A 23922-nucleotide genomic window follows, 5' to 3' on the forward strand; every position below is an offset into this window, starting at 1 on the left:
TAAAAATAAACAGTAAATACCATCCAAGTTAAAAAAAATTAAGTTAGGGATCAAAAACACAAATTCTCCCAAACCACAGGGACCATTCGTGTAATTTAATTTTTACTTTTTGTTTTGTTCATATTTGATAAAACTTTTCTATACATCTAGATAACGAACTTGTTTTACGTTCACATCTAGGATTTAAATTACTATAGCAGGTAATAATGGTCATATATGAACACTTCCAACAAATTTATTATCTAGATATATAAAAAAAAAAAATAATTAACCAAATGCATACGGAAAAATTAATTACCTTAATACTTAATATATTCCCTTGTCTAATTTTACAAATCAAACGTCGCATTAATTGATGTGTAATCCAACCCGCTGTTAAACGGGCTTCGGGCATGGTTCTTGCGATTCTTTATTGTGGATTTTCAATTTCTTCGCGCTTTTTGAACCGATCTCCTAGGTCTGCTAACCTCGGCGAACATCCGGCAGCCGGAAAAATCTATGGATCGCCGTCGATCGGTTCCCATTCAGAATTAGAGTACCTTTTAGGGCTTGTATTGGCATTTTGTTGCCCATAGACTGAAAAAAATGGAAGTTTCTAAAAGTTTCATCGACAAGATCAACAGTGAATTCACTAGTTCGTTGCATTTCGGTTCCCCCTTACCCGGTTCTCGTACGAACGAATTTGATCTGGTATGTTTGATTTTGATTTTCCGCGCATTTTGGTTATCAAGCAGTAAGTATCATTAGTGCATTTTTTGGGTTTTAGGTGAGAGGTGTGTTACAGATACTTCAAGGGTTTTCAAGCTGTTTGTTTTACTGGGAGAAGGGGATCGGGCAGGGTTATCGTGCGAGAAAGGGGTTATATGTTGCGCACCTCTCTCAGACAAGTCTTGGTATGGTGTTAGATCAATTTGTTTATTCAGCAACATGCTTGAAATTGGTAGAGCTTAGGCTCTGTGAGATAGAAGATATGTCTGGCAGTTCGAGGTCGCCTCCACCTACCTTGAGAGCATTTGCTTCCTCAGCTTCTGCTTGGCTTAGAGTAAGTAACGACACACAACACATTCAGGCATTATTGCGTTGTGTTCTGTTGTATGCTTCTGCTTATTAGTGATTTCTCCTTAGAGCAGAAATTACGCGATATTGCTTTGACAGAGGAACTAAAGATGAACAACTCTAATACTGGGACTACTCCGACCATTTTGGGATTGGGAAATTCTTTAACAAGGTATGTGAAGTGTTTGGGATTTATTTTTTATGAATGGTGAATGCATCAAAAACATCATGTTTAATGTTTAATCAATGTTTATGTTTAGGCTTTGTGGTGGAGCAGAATATTTATTGCAGATAGTGCATGGTGCCATCCCGATTGAAGGTGATACACCTCTCTCATCTGCTGAAACAGCCGTTCACATTCTCAACCATCTTTATGAAAAGCTTAATGATGCTTGCCTTGTGCAAGGTGGTGAGGTTGTGGCACTTTATTGGTCATTTGATACTCAGTTCCTGTTGTTAGTGTTGATTAAAAAAGCTATACATTTTGCTGCTATTTACAGGAAGATTCATACAGGATGCTACTCTATATCTTTGTTGGATGTTTATTGCCATATATTGAGGTTCTTGATTCCTGGATTTTTGAGGGAATACTAGATGATCCCTTTGAGGAGGTAATTTCAATTTCAGCCCTACCTGTTTATACCAATTCGAATGATTTCTGGTGCAAGTCTTAACCATGGTCCTGTTTCCATCATCATGCCAAACACTAACTAACTAGTCAACTGTATTATTTATTTATTTTTGCAGATGTTCTTTTATGCAAACAAAGCGATTGCTATAGATGAGGCTGAATTCTGGGAGAAGAGTTACCTGTTAAGATCAACACAGCATAAGAAGCTAAGTGCGGCTCATGTGAGTGATTTATTTCCCTTGACACAGAAAAAGATGTCTGGAAAAGTAGCAACAAAAACAAGGGGGCAAAATGAGTATGATCTAGTGGTTTGTCCTTTGTTCTTGAAAGATATTGCAAAAGAAATAATTTCAGCTGGAAAGTCGTTGCAGTTGATCCAGCATATTCCTATCACATCAACACTTGTTGATAGGCATCACGAGAAAGAAGGGTGCATGACTCATCAGCTAAGTTTGTCAGAAATATTTTGTTTGTCATTAACAGCTCTGATTGGTCATGGTGATCACATGTCTGAAATCTTTTGGAAAAATGATAAAATTGTTTCTGCAACTTCAACGGAGAAATTATTAGTAGCATACTCGGAGAAGATTTGGCATAAGTTTTTGGTTGATGCACTCAACAATGACATGAAAGTAGAACAGAATCTAGATTTGGTTCTTAGCTCCTTTTGTCCTGAAAATCCCACTATAACTGTATGCCAAAAGGTTCTTCAAGCAAAAGCAAATACCCACGATTGGAATTCATTAAACCTATCTAAAAACTACATTCTCCCTCCTTTGAACGATGACAAATTGAGGAAAGCTATATTTGGTGGAATGGGTGAAGACTTTATGACAGCTAAAGGAACAAATTATGCCTGTGGTTTTCCATTTGGTGATTCTCGCTCTCAACATGGCATAAAGGTGGTGGAATCTTTATTTCCATTTCCAACTATCCTTCCGTCCTTTAAGGTAACACATACATATATATTTTTTAATCTAGTAAATTATATATATATATATATATATATATATATATATATATATATATATATATATATATTTACTTTGTTTTTGACGTACAAGTGGAAACAGGAGGAGCTTATGATGTCGGAGGTTTTACCATTCCAAAAAAACAGCACCCTTGTGTCAAAAGTCCTTGGCTGGATTCAAACTGTTGAACCAAAATCTACTCCACTTCCTGTTGTTATTTTGAGGGAATGCCTTACGTTTTATATCAAGAAGCAGGTATCTTTGACTGCATGTAAATTGTAAATTGTAAATTGTAAATTGTCAGTTGTATTTACATATTTTAATAATGTTTCAGGTAGATCATATTGGCAATCAGATATTGTCAAAGTTGCTATATGACTGGAAATTGATGGCTGAGCTGGGAGTGCTGCGTGATGTATATTTGTTAGGCTCTGGTAGTGCTATGTAAATGCTGATTGCTTATTTGGTTTGCTGCTAATAATATTAAAAAGAGAATTTAAATTCTGAAAAGTTTGTTGGAAGCAGGTGATCTTCTGCAGCATTTCTTGACAGTGGTTTTCAATAAGCTGGACAAAGGAGAATCATGGGACGATGATTTTGAGTTGAACACAGTGTTACAGGTATGGGTTAATGGTTGTTGATATCATTGTGTATATTGATGCTTGCAGTTACTGAATGAATGAATGAGTTTTCAGGACTCAATACGGAACTCTGCTGATGCCACAGTACTAAGCTCACCGGATTCCTTAGTTGTATCATTAACAAAAAGTGATGGTGATGCTCAACAGACTACTACTACTACATCATCATCATCATTTATTGTCTCAAGTCCCCGTAAAAATCATCGTGCACAGGTCTCTGGAATCAATGACCTTGACTCCCTTAACTTCACATATAAGGTGACTAACTAATACTTACTTTTTTAATGCTACTGCTACTGGATAGAAAGAAAATAAGAATTGGGACTATAATCAAGATCATGTCGTGTGTACTTTTTTAATTGTAGGTCTCGTGGCCGCTTGAACTTATAGCTAATGCTGAAACTCTAAAGAAATACAATCAGGTAGTGTCTTTTGTCTTTTGTCTATTTGGTGAGTTTGATTATTTATACGCTAATAATAAGCAGGTGATGAATTTCTTATTGAGGGTTAAGCGTGCAAAATTTGTCCTGGATAAAGCTCGAAGATGGATGTGGAAGGTGGGTACTGCTACTTGATATAGTAGTATAATAGTATACTTTGTTCAAAATACTTGAATGTTTTTAAAACTTATGTTTTTCAAAATACTTGAATGTGGGTACTGCTACGGCAGTCACCATGACATTGATATTTTATAAGTTGCAGTTTCATATTCATATAGGATGATTGTTTTACTTTTTTCATTTTAATGTTTCCAGGAACGAGGCACAACAACAGTCAATCGCAAGCATAGATGGTTGGTGGAGCAAAAACTTCTTCATTTCGTTGATGCGTTTCATCAATATGTTATGGACAGGGTAACTAATAACCTCCTCTACAGTAGTCTACAGTCTACACCTACCTTGGTATTATTATTTAGGGCAAAGTTTTTTCCTATTATTTGAAGGTATTCTGCATTGTACTTTCACTTCTTTCTTGTTAGGAGGACAGTGAAATTTGATGGCATTGCTGTAATTATTTTTTTTAAAAGTAGAATGGTGTAAGTAACATGAAGAAATGAAAGTGTATAAAGTTGGTTTGGTTTGGTTGATGTGAACATAGGTATACCATAGCGCATGGCGTGAGTTATGTGAAGGAATGGCAGCTGCCGGATCTCTTGATGAAGTGATTGAGGTTCACGAGGCATACTTACTGTCAATTCAACGCCAGTGCTTTGTAGTTCCTGACAAGCTGGTCAGTTTTTTAACCACTTAACAAGATGATTTTTCTATTCTAATAGTAACAAGAAATAGCAACCTACTTTCTAAATCTAAATAGTGATAGTGTTATGAACCTTCATTTTAAGACACCTCACTTTGAAAAATCAAAAATCTACAAAGTCATAGCAGCTGGCAATGTATAGAAATGAAAAGCTGTTTGTAGTTGGATTCTAGAATTGGGTTAAAGTAGAATCAAGAGTTATTAGGAAGAGGTAGTAATACTAACTAATAAAGAATGAAAGTAGATTGGTATTTCATATTTGTTGGTTGACAGTGGGTGTTGATTGCGAGCCGGATCAACAGTATACTTGGACTAGCACTAGACTTCTACTCGGTGCAGCAGACTTTGAGTAGCGGTGGAGCTGTTTCTGCAATCAAGGCCAGATGTGACAAGGAAGTCGACCGCATTCACAAACAATTTGATGACTGCATCGCCTTCCTTCTCAGGGTATGTTTATCATTATTCTTCTTTTCCTTTTTCTGTCTTGTTACTTGACATACAATAATACCCCCTTTTTTTTTATTAAGTAAACCATTGTACTTTGAAAAATCTATCTATCTATCTATCTATATCAACCATTATACTTTCATACTTGGAAAAATTTCCTCAATTATTTATAGCAGCCAAAATTGGTTTGTGTAGATTCTTGAAAGTACAACGCTGCCTGTAATAAAGTAAAGAAAGTAGTTTGCTATATACTATATATAATTATAATATAATGTTTTATTGAAGTAAGTGGCTTAGTTATGAGTTATGAGGAAGTTGGGTGCATGCAGGTTCTATCTTTCAAGCTGAACGTGGGTCAATTTCCGCATTTGGTGGATTTGGTTACGAGAATCAATTACAACAATTTTTACATGTCTGATACTGGAAACTTGATAACTGCTCCTGGCTCCGACTCCATTAATTTTAAGTTGGCCAAGACACTCTGACACAGTTATCAGCTATCATCAACATCAGGTACCTAACCTAAATCAAAACATCTCACATTCACACTAATTTGTTGCTTTAAGACTCTTGTCTTGAAACTGTTTTCATTTTGTTATGGATTTGGTCATTGGTCATGTCCAATCAAATCAGGCCACCTAACTAATAAAAAAAAATACTCTACAAGTCTTTAAATACCCTGACCATAATCAGACGGTGTGATTGGGAAAAGACCAAATCTAAAACAAAATGAAATCACAGTGGTTTAGAATTTTTTTTTTTAATTACTCGTTTCTTCAACAATGATGGTGTTTTATTATTGGTATGAAGGTACAAGAAAGAAGATGATATGATGTAAAATATTATATTATAAATATTATAATACAAGAAGAAGAAGAAGAAGATATGATGTAAGGGGTTGTTTGTCTGTTGGGCGTGGAAGAAGAGTGTGTTGGATGGGTAGTTGTTGATGGTGGCGATGAATGTAGGTTGCTGTGCAACTACCAATACCATTGAGTGAGTGCCAAGGAACAAAATAATTATTGCTGCTGGAAAGGAATGAAATCCATTTCTTTCTCGAAGCTTAATTTATATGAAAGAGCATGAGGGTGAAGTGAACAGCAAGTTTTTATATGGACATTAGAGGGGGAAAGGCGTTAATACCAACAGCTGTTGCTGGATTTGGATTTGGACTTTTGTTATTAACTAATTTGATTTTGTGATACGGATATATTGGGTTTTTTTGTACATCGATTGTTGGACACGTAAATAGAGGTGCACAAACATCGGTCTTAACTAAAAACAGTCTGGTTTTTTAACCTGTTTTTTGAGATCGGCTTCGGTTTTAACCTAACTAGTTTTGGCCGTTTTTTTTTCAAAATTAATCATACGAGATTTTTTTTTTGCGAACAAGATCGCATTCTCTGATGCTAAGTTCATCGGTTAGCTCACTTGTAACACATAATAACTAACATTGTTTGAGCTTAGAAACACACGAAATGAAGCCTAGTTTGAGCTGAGAATAATATGAAAACATATGAGTTGAAGTTGAAAATAGGACTAATATCATAAAAGTTTTAAGTTTTTAACGTGTAATTAGAAAAAGTCTTAACATATTTTTATTATTGCTATGACCATAATTTTCTCGCAGAATTATCGCTTTAGCCCGCTTAATGAGTTTTATAGTTAACTTTGTTAATTTTTTTTTTGCAAAATCAATCATTTAAAGTTCAAATTTGGTCCTTATAGTTTGTAAATAATTACACTACATGGTTTTTTTAACATTATTTTTCATTTTTATATACTTTATTTATTTTTTGTCCTTGAGCTGAGAATAATGTAAAAACATAAGCTTTAATACTTATACCAAATAAGTTCTTAAAGAGAAGCAACTTTATGGACCAAAAACTTGCACAACAAAAGCAAAAGATGAAGAAGAGAATCTAGGAAGGGTTCTAAGCCATAAAAATGAGGTTCCTTTAGCTAGTTTGGCTCCATGCATCTTGTAGAAGGTCTTAATGGATTAAGACCTTGTGTTAAGGACCTTATGGACATGTGGAGTCATAAAGTTGGAAAATTAATGACGCTAGTATTCCTCTGGACCTTGGATCTGAAGTGGGAGCCTAAGTGCTGAAGCCATCAAGCACTAAATGAAGAATTTGAGTTTGCGAGGGTACGCCCTGCGTACCCGGTCGGCCACCCCAATGGTGGTTCTCTACGAAGCCTCGTGTACGCTGAGCGTACCTACAGAGTACGCCCCGCATACTCACATGGATCAGCCCATATTGAGTTAACTCGGTTGGGTTGACTCAGTAGGTTTATTGATTTTGACAAGTTGATTTTGAGTTTGACCATGTTTGACCAAGTTTGACTATTGAGGGTATTTTGTGATTTTGATAGAATTTGGTCACTTGGTGGATGTAGGCATTGAGTAGAGAGCTAAGATTCGGAGTCGGACCTTATCAGTTCTGTTCAGCTTGTAAGGTGAGTTTTCCTCACTGTACTTTCGGGTCGAAGGCACCACGGTTGCCCCATTGGTTTGATAACCTGATATTGTTGATATGTTCAGTATGGAATATATATGCATGCTAGTTTTGATATGCTAGTATGGTAGATCTGTAGGACTACCTATGATATTGGCTGTTTATCTGTATATGATATTATCTGTTATATGTCGACATATTATGCGGGTTGGGTTTAGGTTGTACTACTCCGTGTTGTAGCAAAAAAATCTTGGTGCAAACCAGATATGAGTTGAGGGTCGGGAAGGGCATGCTAGACTCATACTGAGGGCTCATGAACATTCCAGATACTACCTGAGGGTTGGGAAGGGCATGCCAGACTTGTACTGAGTGCTTAGTGGTATTTAGTCCGAGGACTGATCAGGCCAGGAAGCAAGCCAAACATAAGCTATGGGCCCAAGGGGGTAAGCCAGACTTATGTTGTGGGCTCAGGGAGCAAGCCATACATAAGCTGTGGGCCAAGGGCAATCCAGACTTATGCTGTGGGCTCATGGGTAATCTAGTCTGTTAGCTGACCCATTTCATGTTGTTATTGTATATGTGCTATTTGTTTGTGTATTGGTATTTTGGGGGAACTCACTAAACTTTGGGCTTACAGTTTTGGTTTATGTTTCAGGTACCCAGAGGATCGCGGGAAGGCGAAGGCGTGATCGTGCACCTCATTGAGTTTTGTTTTATGATTTTTGGGAACACTCTGATATTAAACATGTTCTGAAAACTATTTGTAAACAATGATGATTTTTGGTTTGTTTTACAAGTTTAAATTGTTCATGAATTTTATGGATGTTACAAGTTGGTATAAAAGCCTTAGTTTGAGTGAATTGGAGGAACACTCGTGTGAATCCAGTCTCAAACTAAGGAAAAAGATTTTTAAATGATTTTTAAAATGGTTTTCAAAATAGTCAAGGATGATGCGATGTGTACGATCAGCCGAAGCCAGTACGTAGACCCCAAAATACCATACTATTATTTGATATTATGATATGTTTGAATAGCATGCTAGCGATAGGCTAGGGATCTTCATGATTTTGCATGATAGAACTGCCTAATTTTATGGTCTTCTATAATAGAATTGACATCATTATTGTAGTTGTTTAGTACATGCATCGCAGTTAGGAATAACTAAGATTTTATAGCCTGAGAATGTTTGGTTTAGCCTTATTTCCTGTTCTTGTTTGATTAAGGGCTTAGGGTAGGATCAGATATTTGACTGTTTATAGGGTCTAGTGTTATGTATGACTAACATACACAAGTACTGCAAGGTTGGTGGAAGTTTCATGAATGAGTTGTGTGGGGTCAGCCAACCAGTTTTGAGATGTTTAACCTTTCCTCTAGGGAGTGAGGATTGAGTGTATGATTATGCTAGTGTGTGTTGTTAGGGTTAATGTGATGATCAAGTGAGACAAATACGGGTAGGTATGAAAGGTAGTATGGGCCCGTACTACTAAAAGAAGATGACCCGTATGCGTAACAAGGAAGTCACAACCCTTAGGGCTTTGTTGGGAGTTGGTACCCCTGATATGATAGGTGTGTTATTTGATATCCTCTTGGTTTATTTTCAGAATGGTGACTACGCGTCGATTTGAGGTCGGGTCCGGTTCGGGATCAGGAGCTGGAAGTCAGGGTGGGTCAGGTGCGTTCGATGACAGGATCAGGAAGATCATGCAGGAGGAGGTTGTTGCTCGTTTATGAGCTCAGTTTCCAGAGATGTTTGGGTCTATTAATACCGTTATGATTGAGTATTTTGATGAGCGCTACGTTGCTTTGTCTAAGACTACTGCTGCTACAACCACTACATCCGTTGTGGCTGCAGGGGTTGGATCGGGTCGGGTTTTTCAGTATCGGGACATCGACAATACGAAGCCCCCGAATTTTGATAGGGTGCATGACCTGATCATTACCATGAGGTGGCAATCTGATGTGGAGGGGTGTTTCTTCACTTGTTCTTGCCCAGCTAACCAGAAGGTCAGGTGCACTCTGAACCTTTTGAGGAGCGGAGCGAAGGATTGGTGGAGGCTTGATACTAGTTCATTTTCTGCTGAGCAGAGGGATGTTATGTCCCGGGAGAAATTCTCAGAGATGTTCAGCTCCAGATATGTGCCGCTGGTGGAGCGTGAAAGGTTGGCCCAGGAGTACCTAGATTTGAGGTAGGGTACTGAGACGGTGACTGAGATCACCAAGATGTTCACAGAGAGGGCTATGTTTTGTCTTGAGTTTGCTGCATCTGAGCAAGCCTAGATGACGCGATACTTGAGCATGCTCAAGATGGAGATAATACATTTGTTTCCACCCAACGTTATGGTTCTTTGTTGGAGATGTAGGAGGTTGCTAGGCGGTTGAGATTGAGATTGATTTGTAGAAGAGGGAGTAGAGGTCGGCCCCAGAGTAGTCGAATCCTACACCAAAGCGGTTTAAGACCGCTGATGTCAGATTTGGGGGCTGGAAGGGCCGTACTTGTGGGAAGTGCGGCAAGGTGCATGAAGGTACTTACCGATCATCTTCTGGGTGCCACAATTTTGGCCGGTAGGGCCATATGGTGAGGGATTTCTGCCAACAGGCCCCAACACTCAGTTCCATGATTTGTTATCATTGAGATCGGGTTGGCCATGTGAATGCCAATTATACCTCGCTTGATGCTAGGCCGGTGCAGGCTCCAATGCCGGCTACTTTAAGGATCATTGATGGGAGTCAGGGCAGGGTGGAGCCCCTGAGGGCTCGAGGTCGTGCTTTACAGCTCACTGCCGAGGAGGCCAGAGCAGCTCTCGATGTTGTGACTGATATGTTTCTATCCCTTGTTCTGTTGATTATGTTTTATGTTATGCTTATCTATGTACCTCTATTAGGTACGTTCCTAGTGAACTCTTTGCCTACTCTAGTGTTATTTGACTCGGGTGCGAGTAGGTCTTTTGTGTCTCGATCGTTCAGTAGGGAGTTTGATATGCCCATTGGGGAGTTAGAGTGTCTGTTGAGAGTTTCTATCGCCAAAAAACACGGGGTTTCTGCATCATCGGTATATCATGGTTGTATTTTGGAGATCTCCGGGGTTCCTTATCCGATCAATTTGATCCCTATCCCCATGGGGGATGTCTGCGTGATTGTGGGTATGGACTAGCTGAGCCGGTTCAGTGCTATGATTGATTGTGAGGGTTAACGTGTGGTAGTTCGAACCTTAAGTAGGGGAGAATTGGTTATCTATGGAGATTACACAAGGATGGGTTCAGGGTTTTATTCTACAGCCAGAGCTCGACAGTATATTTAGCACAGGTGTGCGGGTTATTTGGTTTATGTGGTGGATATGCGTGTTGGGGATTAGGTTTCAGTTTCAGAGGTCATGGTTGTTAGGGAGTTTGTCGATGTGTTTCAGGAGGAGTTACCCGGTGTGCCTCCTAAGAGGCATGTAGAGTTTAAGATTTACCTTATGCCAGGTGCGGCCCAGATTGCCAAGGTGCCATACTGCTTGGCACCGCCTGAGATGTATGGGTTGTCATTTTAGCTTCAGGATCTGCTTGGCAAGCAGTTCATCAGACCGAGCAGTTCTCTGTTGGGAGTGCCGATTTTTTCGTCAAGAAGAAGGATGGTTCACACAGGATGTGCATTGATTACCGAGAGTTGAATAAGTTAACGGTGAAGAACCGTTATCCCCTTCCACAGATTGATGACCTCTTTGATCAGTTTCAGGGTGCATCTTGGTTCTCCAAGGTAGATCTGAGGTCCGGGTATCATCAGGTCAGGGTTAGAGAGGAGGACGTGGAAAAGACCGCGATCCGGACTCATTATGGGCATTACGAGTTCATGGTGATGCCATTTGGGCTCACCAATGCGCCTGCGGTATTTATGGATTTGATGAATCGATTACGCAGGCTAATGCTTGATCGTTCAATTATTATGTTAATTGATGATATCTTGGTATATTCCATGACCAGAGAGCAGCATGAGGAGCATCTTTGTGGGCTTCTGGGGGTTTTGAGGCGAGAACGGCTTAATGCTAAGTTCTCGAAGTGCGATTTTTTGTTACGAGAGGTTCAGTTCCTTGGACACCTCGTTAACCAGGATCGGATATTGGTCGATCCGGTGAAGATCGAGGCTGTGATGCAATGAGAGGTTCTGAAATCTCCCTCAGATATCAGGAGTTTCTTAGGGTTTGCAGGGTACTATCGGAGATCCATTCAAGATTGCTCCAAGATTGAAGTACCCCTCACTTGTTTGACGAGGAAGGGGGTGGATTTCCGATGGGGCCCTAAGCACCAGTCAACATTTGGGACCCTTCGGCAGAGATTATGTGAGGCCCCAGTTTTGATCCTCCCAGAGGGAATTGAGGATCTTGTGGTCTTCTGTGATGCATCCCTCACTGGTTTGGGGGCGTCCTCATGCATATAGGATGGGTGATAGCTTATGCTTCATGACAGCTAAAGCCGCACGAGACACGATATCCCACACATGATCTGGAGTTGGGGGCAGTGGTCTTTGTCCTCAAGATTTGGAGGCATTATTTGTATGGGGTCTGTTGTATTATCTACACGGATCACTAGAGTTTGAGGCATATTATGGACCAACCGAACCTAAACATGAGGCAGCACAGGTGGCTGGATATAGTCAACGACTATGACTGCGAGATCCTTTACCATCTGGGTAAAGCAAAAGTGGTGACAAATGCCTTGATCTGCAAGTCGGCTGGGTCTTCAGATGGGGTGATATTTGCATATTTAGCCTCATAATAAGTATAGATTTTTATCATTTATTAGCTAATTTATCGCATATCATGGACAAAAGGTACTTAATAATGTTTGAATTGTGTTTTCAGTACAAAAGTGAAGCTCGGAAGTAGGAGAAGCGGTTGGGAGCTCGGGAATTGAACAAAGAAGAAAACCACCAAAAACAACACCTACTCGGCGAGTAGGGCCGTCTACTCGGCGAGTCCGATTGAAGATTCGAGAAGATAAAGACTCAGAGACTTATCGTATACGGGGATTAAGAGATGGACTCGGTGAGTTGGCAATGGACTCGACGAGTCGTTTCACATCTATAAATATAACTTCTCATATCGACATTAGGAATTCTGGAACCCTTCTGGAGAGATTAGCTGCGATTGAAGAGTCAGAAGAATTCTAGAGAAGGAAGATACAACCTAGAATGCAATTCCGAAGGAGATTTGAGGCAAATTCTCATCATTCTACTTAATCTTTTGTTTTCCATTATGGCTAGGCAATTAGAATTCGGTCATTTGCTGTTTATTACCTCAATCATGAGCTAAAACTCATAAACTTCTGTTTGGGGATACAAAATTGAGACTATGGTTTGATTATTGGTAGGATTAATTCAATGTTGGTGATTTTTGTTAGTTTTAGCTTGCTAAAGAACCTTGTGTGTGAATGATAATTAATTTTCTGTTAATAGGAAAGTAATTAAATAGTATGAACATCTTTTGATTATCAACCTCATATGTTTATGTGACCACTTTATCATATGTCTAGGATTAATGAATATGAAACTAGAATTAATAAGAAAATTAGGTACATTCATGTGTGAGCTTGTGTGATGACCATCAACAAGAAGTTAACTAAAGGACCAAATTAGTTAACTATTGCAAGTCTAAATTAACCCGAATAATTAATCTAGTGAATTTAATTAAATTAGACAACTGATCACTGTTTGAGTTAGTTTGTTCACTAAGGGTTAGTGTAGCGAACGCGAAGCTAATCACTTGAGTCGGTGGCCAACAAAAGAGTTAATCCATTGCACTATTACCATAATATCAACCATAGGATCAATTGAGTTGAACTAAACAGAAGCCCTTTTCATTATTGAATCTAGTTAATTCTTTGCTTTTCTAGCTTTTAGTTTAAGTGATAGTTAGTAAGTTTTCTAGTCTTGTAAAGGGCTATAGCTCAGTTGGTAGAGCACCTCGTTTACACGCGCGCCGATGTTTTTCAGGGGAGTCCATCATGGAATCAAAAAAATTGATCTTATTGACAAATCGATGTCTTACTCCATTCCATAACTTTGAGGGAAGAAGAGAACAATAGCCTGACAAGGGTTCGGTCCGTTTAGGTGCCCAGTTAGGTGCCAAACAGAACACTACCAAAGTTTTTCAAGGGGGGTTATCTTGACGTAGGTCTGCCTCTGGCCTAGATTAACCTAAGTGAAATGAAGTCTCTATCGCTCTATTTAAAAATCAAATATGAAACTTCGTACACCTTAAAGTTCATAGGACGAAAAGAGATTTTTTTGAGGCCCTTATGCTCAGCCTAGCATTGAATAGACTGGGTATTCACCTTATCAATATATCAAATCAATGATGGGGTCTGTTTGGCACCTAACTGGGCACCTAAACGGACCGAACCCTTGTCAGGCTATTGTTCTCTTCTTCCCTCAAAGTTATGGAATGGAGTAAGACATCGATTTGTCAATAAGATCAATTTTTTTGATTCCATGATGGACTCCCCTGAAAAACATCGGCGCGCGTGTAAACGAGGTGCTCTACCAACTGAGCTATAGCCCTTAGTGCTTGTAATATATATTTTATTATGTCGATAATTTTTTGTCAAGATGAATATTCTCAAGATGACTATTCCATGATCCAAGATCATATTGATCGGTATTGCTTCTAAGTAATATGATATTTATAATCCATCGATGGGATGAGTCCCTTTTGGTTTTCTTTGTGAAGATAAATGACCTTTCATAAGCGGAGACAGAATAAAGCGCCCATAAAGAAGACGCTTACTGTCTGCTGCTGATTCAACACACTTCCACTGTAGTGTCCGAGTAGATACTGTTATTTTCTCTCGAACCATAATAATATTATTTGATCAGACCATTGAATCATTTATTTCTCTTGTTTCTCTTCCTTTGTTTCTCTTGCTATTGAAATATCTTCAATTTTTATTTCTACACACGTCTTTTTTTCGGGGGTCTACAGCCATTATGTGGCATAGGGGTTACATCCCGTACGAAAGTTAATAGTATACCACTTCTGCGAATAGCTCGTAATGCTGCGTCTCTTCCGAGACCGGGACCTTTAATCATGACTTCTGCTCGTTGCATACCTTGATCTACTACTGCACGAATAGCATGTCCTGCTGCGGTTTGAGCAGCAAATGGCGTCCCTCTTTTTGTACCTCGGAAGCCAGAAGTACCGGCAGAGGACCAAGAAACCACTCGCCCCCGTACATCTGTAACAGTCACAATGGTATTATTGAAACTTGCTTGAATATGAATAACCCCCTTTGGTATTTTACGTGTACTCTTACGTGAACCAATACGTCCACGTGAACCTTTTTTCGGTATAGCTTTTGCCATATTTTATCATCTCATAAATTTGAGTCAGAGATATATGGATATATCCATTTCATGTCAAAACAGATCCCCTTCTTATTTTTATATCGGGTCTTTAACAAGGCTGATTATCCTTGTCTTTGTTTATGTCTTGGGTTGGAACAAATTACTCTAATTCGTCCCCGACGACGGATTAGTCGACATTTTTCACAAATTTTACGAACAGAAGCTCTTATTTTCATATTTCCCACTCCTTACTTTAATTTTGAATCCACTTTTTGGAAGAAAATAAGTTTCTTGAAATTTTCTATTTTGAATCGTATTCCTACAAAATAAATAGTGAAGTTGAAAAAACACCTAATCTTTCGAATCTTTGTTTCGGAGTCGATAAATTATACGACCTCTGGTTGAATCATAACGACTTACTTCAATTTTGACTCTATCTCCTGGCAGTATCCGTATAAAACTACGTCGGATCTTTCCTGAAACATAACCTAGAATCATATCTTCATTATCTAAACGAACCCGGAACATGCCGTTGGGAAGCGATTCAGTAATTAAACCTTCATGAATCCATTTTTGTTCTTCATTACAGGTAAAACCCCCTTGAAGTATCAACTAGTGGAGGAAGAACCCTATTAGACAACCCACCCCTTCTCTTTTCTTTTTCACAAATAAGAAGTTTCGTATTGAATTCGGATATTAGAAGGATTACCATATATAACACAAAATTTCTCCGCCTATTCTTTCTAGTCGAGCCTCTCGGTCTGTCATTATACCCTGAGAGGTAGAAAGAATTACAATCCCCATCCCACCTAAAATTCTAGGAATTCTTTGATAGTTAGAATAGATTCGTAGACCCGGCCGACTGATCCGTTTTAAATTTAAAAGATTTCTATAAGTCCTTTTCCTATTCCGTCTATGTCGTAGGGTTAAAACCAAAAAAGATTTGTTGTTTTCTCGATGTTTTCTCACGTTTTCGATAAAACCCTCTCGTAAAAGTATTTTAACAATACTTTGGCTGATATTAGTAGATGCTACTCGAACCACGCTTTTTCTATACATATCGGCATTTCGTATAGAGGTTATTATGTCAGCAATAGTATCACTACCCATGATTAATTAAAATTATTGGTGCCTCCAAATTTGGATATAATCAACATGTTTTTCTTTTTTTTTTTACGTATTTGTTTATGAATATTAATTTTGAAAGGTATATACGTGAGACAAAATCTACTAAATGAATCTTAATATATTTCTTTTTTTTTAAATACCCTACTATAACCATATCGTGCTCTGATTTTATAATACCTATAATACCTCAGGGGCTAATGAAACTATTTTAGTAAAATTGAACTGTCTCAATTCTCGGGCAATCGCACCAAAAACTCGCGTTCCTTTTGGATTTCCTTCTTGATCAATCACAACTGCGGCATTGTCATCATATCGTATTATCATACCGTTGTCACGTTTAAGTTCTTTACAAGTACGGACAATTACAGCTCTGACCACTTCTGATCTTTCTAGAGGCATGTTTGGAACTGCGTCTTTGATCACAGCAACAATAACGTCACCAGTATGAGCATATCGGCGATTGCTAGCTCCTATGATTCGAATACACATCAATTCTCGAGCCCCGCTGTTATCTGCTACATTCAAATGGGTCTGAGGTTGAATCATATCATTTTTTTTATCTGTTTTTTACAATACAAAGGTCGAAGAAAAAAAGAAATATTGTTTGTCCAAAAAAAGAAACCCGCACCCGCTATTTTTTTTACCCAAGGCCTATTTCTTTTTTATCCCGAAATGATGAATTGAGCTCGTATAGGCATTTTGGACGCTGCTATTGAAATAGCCCTTCTGGCTATATTTTCTGTTACTCCACCCATTTCATAAAGTATTCGACCTGGTTTAACAACAGCTACCCAATATTCGGGAGAGCCTTTACCTGAACCCATACGTGTTTCTGCGGGTCTTACTGTAACTGGTTTATCTGGAAATATACGGACCCATATTTTTCCACCGCGACGTGCATTTCGTGTCATTGCTCGTCGACCTGCTTCTATTTGTCTAGAGGTGATCCAAGCGGGTTCAAGTGCCTGAAGAGCGTATTTACCAAAACAAATAGCATTACCTCGATAAGATATTCCCTTCATTCTTCCTCTATGTTGACTAGAGAAAACCCCTACTTATTAATTATTTTAGATAAAATTAGTGTTTAGTTTTAATTTACCGTTCCCTGTGTTCGATACCCTACTTATTTAGCTTTACCACAATTGATAGGTCCACTGCCTTCGTGTGTTCATTTTATAATATAAAAGTAGGTTTAAAACTAGTTGAGTTTACACATATCAAGTTTTTTGGCGCCGTTGCCGGGGAACGGTTATAAATTAGCACTAAATTCTAGTTTAATCGATCCTTTGTGTGGGATTTATGTTACACAAAGTTAATTCTTAGGTAATTTAGTAATTAGTATAAGTTTTAATAAAAATCTGTTTTTAAAAGTAATTAGAAATTTTTTCTGTTTTTGCCTTCAACTCGCCGAGTGCAATCGTGCCGACTTGGCGAGTTCATCGCTGTTCATAGTTTGAATTTTTATTTATTTTTTTATTCTTTTACGCGTTTTTTTTTGTTTGCAGTTGTTTCATGACCCGAGGATCTGATACACCTCTGGTCCCTCCTCTCGAAGACCCGGAATCCGCATTAAGGAGGAGCAAAGGAAAAGCCGTTGGAGAATCTGCTTCTTCAAAGAATTCGCTACTAAAGAACCTCAAGTCCGTTTTCAGCAAGAAGAAGAGCAGCAAATCAGGAGCATCCAGCGCCTCTTTGACAATCGAAGACCCAATTAAAGAAGACATCGAGTACGAGACCGAGGAAGAAGAAGAACCTACGTACGAGCACGAATCCGATTTTGAGGACGAGTTAGCTATCATGGCTAATATCGACGAAGTCCCCATGGGGGAATGGAAGAAGAGGATGCGCGATGACACTGGTCCGAGACTTGTGCAGCCCGCAATTCCCGCTACCGCTACTTTCGAGCTAAAGGGTCATATCCTCATGCAACTCAAGGAGATTCCCTTCTATGGAAAAGACCACGAAGACGCCTACAAGCACTTGGATGAAGTAAATGATGTGGCTGACTACTTCGATGTACCAAATGTGCCACGCGAGACCCAGCTACTTCGCATGCTTCCAGTCACATTCAAGGGTGCTGCAAAGGATTGGTTCGAGTCACTTCCTCCCGGGTCGGTCACCACATGGGCTAAGATGAAAGAAGAGTTCATAGACCACTTTTGCCCGCCTTCCAAAATAGCTAAGTTGAAGAAAGCTATTGCCAACTTCGAGAAACAACCCGGAGAGTCTCTTTATGAGGCTTGGGAAAGGTACAAAGGTCTTCTTAGAAATTGCCCACACCATGACCTCAATAGCCAACAAGAGGTCTCCATCTTCTATGATGGAGTCAATGTCACCACACGACAATTGCTCGACTCGCAAGGCCCACTCACAAAGAAGGCACCCCCGGTAATCAAGGAATTAATTGAAGAATTCTCTAAGCATTCTAGAGAATACCACAATCCAAGAAATGAAGTAAGTCGGGGGGTAGTGAACTCGGCCAATGATGGCATGGCGGCGATGATGGCTAAGCTCGATAGTTTAGATAGAAGAATGACAAAAATGGATCAAACAATCCATGCTATTCGAGTTGGATACGAGAACTGTAGAGGGACTCATCTCACGAAGGATTGTGACTTGGATGAAAATAGAAAAAAGAATGCTCAAGTGTTCTACTCAAGCGGCGATTGATACGACGAGAATTGGCGGAAACCGAAGAAGGAATGGCTCCCGTATGAAGAATACAAGAAGGCTAAGCAGGAGAAATACAAGCAGAAGGAGAGGGGATTTTATCAAAAGAAAGAACCGGTTATGGAAAAGAAAGCCGATTTAGAAGAGATGTTCACTAGATTTATAGCCGCGTCCGAGAAAAGACATAATGATCATGATGCTACAATACAAGAGACCAGAAATATGCTAAGGAATTAGTAGACATCTATTCTCAATATTGAGAAACAGCTAGGACAACTTGCACATCAAGTGAACGAGAGAAGACCAGGTCAACTTCCAAGTAACACCGAGAATAATTCGAGAATGGAGAATGTGAACGTTGTGACTTCCAGCTATGAAGAAATTTTCACACTTGCACAGAAGATCTCCAAGGTGAATACAGAAAAGGCAGAAGAGTCGGCTCTAGCTAAACCCGACCAGACTCGCCGAGTCCCTCTAATGGACTCGACGAGTCCTTGCGCTGATGACAAAACTGTTATTCCCTCAAAGCCCTACAATCCCCCTTTGCCATTCCCAATCAGAGCCATGCCCGGTGAAAAGGTTAGAGCGTATAAAGCTTTCATGGAGCATGTTCAAGCCCTTCAAGTCAACATTCCATTTGTGGAAACAATGCTTCAAACACCCAAGTACTTTAACTTGCTAAAGGGTCTCTTTGTTGCTAGAAAAGATTTAGCTGAAGTCGCGGAGATAGTATTGAGTGAGCTACCAGAAAAGAAGGGCGATCCGGGGAGCATAATAATTCCTTGCCAATTTGGAAATGTACTTGCCACTCAAGCGTTGACCGATTCGGGTGCAAGTATCAATTTAACGCCCTTCTCTTTCTTCAAGAAGCTGCATTTACCGGAGCCAAGGCCTGTGAATATGAAGATCCATTTGGCGGACAAGACGACTATTCATCCAAGAGGTGTTTGCGAAGATCTCCTCATTAAGGTGGATAAATTCATATTCCCCGTGGACTTTGTGGTACTTGATATGGAAGAAGACCCTGAAATTCCAATTATTTTGGGGAAGAAGGAGGTGTATGTACCTAACAGGGTTGATTGGGATTGGTTGCAGAATGTCCGATATGAAGAAGAGTTGGCGCCCTACCTTTTGAAGGAATTTACGTATGAGGGGGAGACAATGATTTGTGATGGATGGAGCCGGGTTTTTAGAATTCAAGAACCGGTGTATCGGGAACTTTGCTGGGAATTTTTCTCCACGGTGTCTTTCCGAGGAGGAGATGATTTCTACCATCCCGCGAGTTTTAGTTTTTTACTTGGGGGCGAATTCCATCAATGTTCGGTCATTGATTTGGCATGCCGATTGGGGATTTACGATCGACCATTGGTTACTACTGCTATTTTTCGCGCTTTCTTGGAACACTCTCATAAGGTGTTCCCCGATGGTGTTACGAGTACGGGTTGGTGGAACACAATCGCCAACAAGTTATACATTCCGAAGTCGGACCAAGAAGGAAGTATTAGGTCACACACACACACCGTCTCATTCACCGCCTTATCCCCACCACCATTAACCAAAGGAAGGACGACGACAAGGTGTCCAACCTTGATGTCTTTTATCTTTGGAGCATCATCACACCCAACACATTTTGCAACATTCCGTGGTGTTTGGCTTCTTATTTATCGGAGGATGCAGTCAAGGATCGCAAAACCTCCAAAATTAATGGTGGCATGTTCGTCACCCGGCTAGCCAACTCATATGGGTTGATGACCCGTGGTGCATGGAATTTGATGACGATGATTCCTGCCCCTCCCTTTAATCCCATTCTTTTTCGGAGGGCAAGAATTATTGAGGATTATGGCGGTGGTCATTATGCTATCCCGCATGATGATCCGGTGGTTGGTCCCGAGGCACCGGGAAGGAAGGTTAGATCGAGGCGAGAGCGGGACGTGGAGGAGGAACCGCCGGTGATTCCAGTGGACAATGATGAAGTGCCAATGGACTGGTATAATGTTGAGATGAGGAGAATGCAAGATCAAATGGCAAGGAGTCTCAATTTTAGCAACGAGTCCAACATTCGGCTTTTTGACCACTTCCATATTCCGCATATGGATGGTGGTAACTTCCTTTATGTACCATCCTGGGACGAGAACATCAATGAGAGAAGGAGTGGAGCTGGTGGGAGTGGAGCTGTGCATGGAGATGATGATGAGGAGGAGGATTAGTTTTCTTTTATTTATCCTTTGTTGACCAATTTATTTTGTTTTTGTTTTTGTTTGGTGTGTGATATGTGCATAATTAGTTAATTATTTAGCATACATTTTTATTCATTTTTAACTAATTATGTGTATAATATGGAAAAAAGGTACTTAATAATGTTTAAATTTTGTTTTCAGTCCAAAAGACATGCTTGGGAAAGGGAACAAGGGGAAGCAATTAGAGAGCAAAGAATGAAGAATGAGGGACAAAAGCTTTCTTACTCGGTGAGTTCTCGAGCCTACTCGACGAGTACACTTATATATTCCAGAAGATAAGTCAAGACTCCTGATTTGAGACGGATAGCTAGCACCTACTCGGCGAGTTGAGTCTGCTACTCGCTGAGTACACCCTGTTTTGTGATAATTATAAATACCAAACTATTATCCGATTGGGGGGGGGGGGACTTTTGACGTTTTTGGAGCTTCATCTGTGATTGCAGAACCCTTGGAGGAGCTAAGGAACCCTAATCTTTAATCCTTGGAAGAATCAAGGCAACTAGGTTAATCATTCCACTTAGCTTTAGGAATTAAGTATGTTTAGCTTAGTTAAATTTGTTTTTGAGTTTGTTTTTATCATGACTATGAACTAAATTCGTTTTGTTTCTGTTGGGGAAGACTAATTTGCTCCTATGGCTTAGAATATACTTTTTGATTGATTGTTATTTGGTGATTTTATTAAATTAAGTTTGTTAAAGAACCTTATGCATTAATGACAACTATTTTCTGTTAATTGGAAGGTAATTAAGCTCCATGAACATCTCTTAATTATTAACCTCATATGTTATGTGAACACTTGATCATATGCTTAAGAGTAATGAATATGAAATTAAGATTAATTAGAGAATGGGTAAATTAATGTGTGAGCTTGTTTGAGAAACCAACAAACAAGAGGTTAACTGAAACACCAACTTGATTAACCAATTACAAATCTTATTTAATCCAAACAATTGAACTAGGGAATTAATTAGTTTAAACAATTGGCCACTTCTTGAATTGATTAATTGTATAAGGGTTAGAAGTAATGAACATGAACCTAACCACTATAGTTGGTAACCAATAATAATTAATGTATCATTTAAATAATCATAGGAGTGAATTAGTTGAACCTAAACAGAAACCCCTTTAATAAATTTGGTGAATTTGTCATTTGCTTTAATTGTTTAGTTAGTTAATTGTTTTAAGTGCAATGTTTAAGTTTCTAGTCTTGTAAAACTAGAGAAAAAACCCTTTACTTTTATTACTTGTTTAGTTAAAATTAGTTATCAGATTAATTTCCGTTCCCTGAGTTCGACACCCTGCTTATCCAAATATACCACTAAAAGACAGGTTCACTACCTTTGTTTGCTAAATTTATTAATTAAAAGTAGGATTAAAACTAGTTCGTTTTACACACATCAGTGTGTTTTGGGATTTTTCATAAGACTTTTATTTTTATGCTTGATGTTTAATTTGCCTTGATGACATTCAGATTTTGGATTAGGAATGCTTGCATAAAGGGTCTAGAGTTTGAGAGAGAAAGAAAAAAATATAAAGAGTGGAAAAGAGTCAAGAAAGGGTGGAGTTTAGAGTTAAGGTGTCGAGTCCGGTCCGGAGGGACATGAGTGAATGAGTCTAGAGGTTATGAAAAGTTTTGAAGATTTATCAAAAGCTGGACCAAATGCAGAATGTGAATTTTTCCACCCAGCGGTCTACTCGCCGATTGCACTTAAATGACTCGACGAGTCGCTTTGTATTATCGCACTTTCGAAGCTTTCCGCGACTATACTCGACGAGTCGTTTATATGACTCGACGAGTCACTCACTTTATACCAAAAAGACTGCTGATTCGATGCTGTTGAATATACCACTTGATCATTTATTTTTCCCGATCAATTCCTGAAGACCTTATACTATTTTTCATGCCTATTTGGAGCTGTCTACATGTGATTTGATGCCCAAGACGTGGATGAGCCATTTCCATGTCTAAAGTCAATTGAAGATGGAGTTGAAGAATAGAGATATCGACCTAGCGACTGCTATCCCAGGGGAGTTTGTTCCAATTCCCTTTTTATTTTATTGTTCTTTATGATGCATAATATGCAATGAGGACATTGCATAAATTAAGTGTGGGGTAGGGGTTGATGTCATCTTAGTAAATATAGAATCCTAATGTCGTAATTTAGGTTAATTTTTAAAATTGCTGCATACAAAAAAATGTGACTTAGGGATTAATTTAGAAAATTTTGGTTTTGAGTAATTAGGATTCCATGTTAGAGTTATGTTGACGATTGCATGAAGACCCAAATGTTTAGTTGAGCCTATATACGTTCTAGTGCATTTGTGGCTTCCTTATTCCAGTGAAATCATGGGACAAAAACACGACCTTGCTTAGCGCGAAGGATGCAATATGTTTAGCATCGTGTACCAGAAATGTATCCAGGAAAATTATTATCGTTAGCCAATAAAGGTTGAGGTTGAGCGCCCCTGTTTAAAAAAAAGTGAGGTGATTTAAAAAAAAAAGAGAGAATTGCAAGAAAAGTTTGAAGAATTTTGGAGCAATTAAAGTGAAGATCAAAAGATCAAAATTCCAAGGAATTCAAAAATTGAAGATACCAAAAATCAAACAACAAAGGTGGTGAATTCAAAGAAACCAAAGATCAAATTATCAAGGAAGTGAAGAATTCAAAAGAGCTCCATAGTGGTATCATAAATTGTAATTCTAGATTATGTATGCTTGGGTTGCTCAACTAAAAATACCTTGAGGATAGGAGGTTTTCTGCGGATTGATTCGGAGGGATGCATTAAATGAGCGTTGTTCGGGATAAGTGGGCGAATGTTCATGAGGATTGTGAGTATTTGGAGTATGGGGGGTTATTAGGAAAATTTTTAGACACAAATGCATGCGTTGCGGTCTTGGCATAATGGCTGGGTTAGATTGGAGTTGTCATATGTGATTCTAATGTGTTAAAATTCAGTTTTGCTTGGGGGCAAGCAAAATTCAAGTGTGGGGTATTTTGATATTTGCATATTTAGCCTCATAATAAGTATAGATTTTTATCGTTTATTAGCTAATTTATCGCATATCATGGACAAAAGGTACTTAATAATGTTTGAATTGTG

General features: G+C 38.9%; 4 protein-coding genes and 1 non-coding gene across 10 annotated transcripts; 1 reads left to right on the forward strand and 4 right to left on the reverse strand.

The window, feature by feature from the left end:
- The first annotated feature begins 351 nt into the window (after positions 1–351).
- LOC111875871 (uncharacterized) lies at positions 352–8403 on the forward strand. Of its 6 annotated transcripts, none has more exons than XM_042895852.2 (17): positions 352–690; positions 767–1042; positions 1131–1228; positions 1317–1470; positions 1557–1667; positions 1804–2637; positions 2752–2913; positions 2993–3092; positions 3184–3278; positions 3354–3557; positions 3665–3721; positions 3785–3856; positions 4055–4153; positions 4398–4529; positions 4830–5003; positions 5333–5516; positions 8121–8403. In XM_042895852.2, exons 1-16 carry the CDS (start codon positions 586–588, stop codon positions 5486–5488), a joined length of 2829 nt encoding a protein of 942 aa, XP_042751786.1. In that variant the 5' UTR covers positions 352–585; the 3' UTR covers positions 5489–5516; positions 8121–8403. The 6 variants fall into 6 exon arrangements, with proteins under 6 accessions (XP_042751786.1, XP_042751787.1, XP_023728167.1 ...); XM_042895853.2 differs by lacking the exon at positions 8121–8403 and adding an exon at positions 5814–6285 and having other exon boundaries at positions 3812–3856; XM_023872399.3 differs by lacking the exon at positions 8121–8403 and adding an exon at positions 5814–6285 and having other exon boundaries at positions 353–690.
- A 5948-nt stretch (positions 8404–14351) lies between these two features.
- On the reverse strand, positions 14352–15712 carry LOC128126708 (30S ribosomal protein S11, chloroplastic). The gene has a single exon (XM_052764689.1). It carries the CDS (start codon positions 14801–14803, stop codon positions 14393–14395), a length of 411 nt encoding a protein of 136 aa, XP_052620649.1. The 5' UTR covers positions 14804–15712; the 3' UTR covers positions 14352–14392.
- Positions 15713–15864: 152 nt separating this feature from the next.
- Positions 15865–16459, reverse strand: LOC128126709 (50S ribosomal protein L14, chloroplastic-like). Its single transcript, XM_052764690.1, has one exon. The coding sequence runs from the start codon at positions 16457–16459 to the stop codon at positions 16091–16093; it is 369 nt and encodes a 122-aa protein (XP_052620650.1). The 3' UTR covers positions 15865–16090.
- A 108-nt stretch (positions 16460–16567) lies between these two features.
- LOC128126710 (50S ribosomal protein L16, chloroplastic) lies at positions 16568–16944 on the reverse strand. Its single transcript, XM_052764691.1, has one exon. The coding sequence runs from the start codon at positions 16933–16935 to the stop codon at positions 16576–16578; it is 360 nt and encodes a 119-aa protein (XP_052620651.1). The 5' UTR covers positions 16936–16944; the 3' UTR covers positions 16568–16575.
- Positions 16945–18094: 1150 nt separating this feature from the next.
- LOC111875875 (small nucleolar RNA R71) lies at positions 18095–18201 on the reverse strand. The gene has a single exon (XR_002844824.1). It is a non-coding gene; the product is annotated as a small nucleolar RNA R71 (small nucleolar RNA).
- Positions 18202–23922: the final 5721 nt, after the last annotated feature.

This window comes from Lactuca sativa, chromosome 6 (genome assembly GCF_002870075.4).
Source record: "Lactuca sativa cultivar Salinas chromosome 6, Lsat_Salinas_v11, whole genome shotgun sequence".
NCBI classification, from domain to species: Eukaryota; Viridiplantae; Streptophyta; class Magnoliopsida; order Asterales; family Asteraceae; genus Lactuca; species Lactuca sativa.

Bases quoted from the DNA above. Each gene is read 5' to 3' on its own strand.
- LOC128126709 (XM_052764690.1), bottom strand. From the start codon at position 16,459: ATGATTCAACCTCAGACCCATTTGAATGTAGCAGATAACAGCGGGGCT.
- LOC128126710 (XM_052764691.1), bottom strand. From the start codon at position 16,935: ATGAAGGGAATATCTTATCGAGGTAATGCTATTTGTTTTGGTAAATAC.
- LOC111875871 (XM_042895852.2), top strand. From the start codon at position 586: ATGGAAGTTTCTAAAAGTTTCATCGACAAGATCAACAGTGAATTCACT. The intron at 1,471-1,556 runs GTTGTGGCACTT...TGCTATTTACAG, and splicing joins GCCTTGTGCAAGGTGGTGAG to GAAGATTCATACAGGATGCT. The intron at 3,279-3,353 runs GTATGGGTTAAT...ATGAGTTTTCAG, and splicing joins AGTTGAACACAGTGTTACAG to GACTCAATACGGAACTCTGC.
- LOC128126708 (XM_052764689.1), bottom strand. From the start codon at position 14,803: ATGGCAAAAGCTATACCGAAAAAAGGTTCACGTGGACGTATTGGTTCA.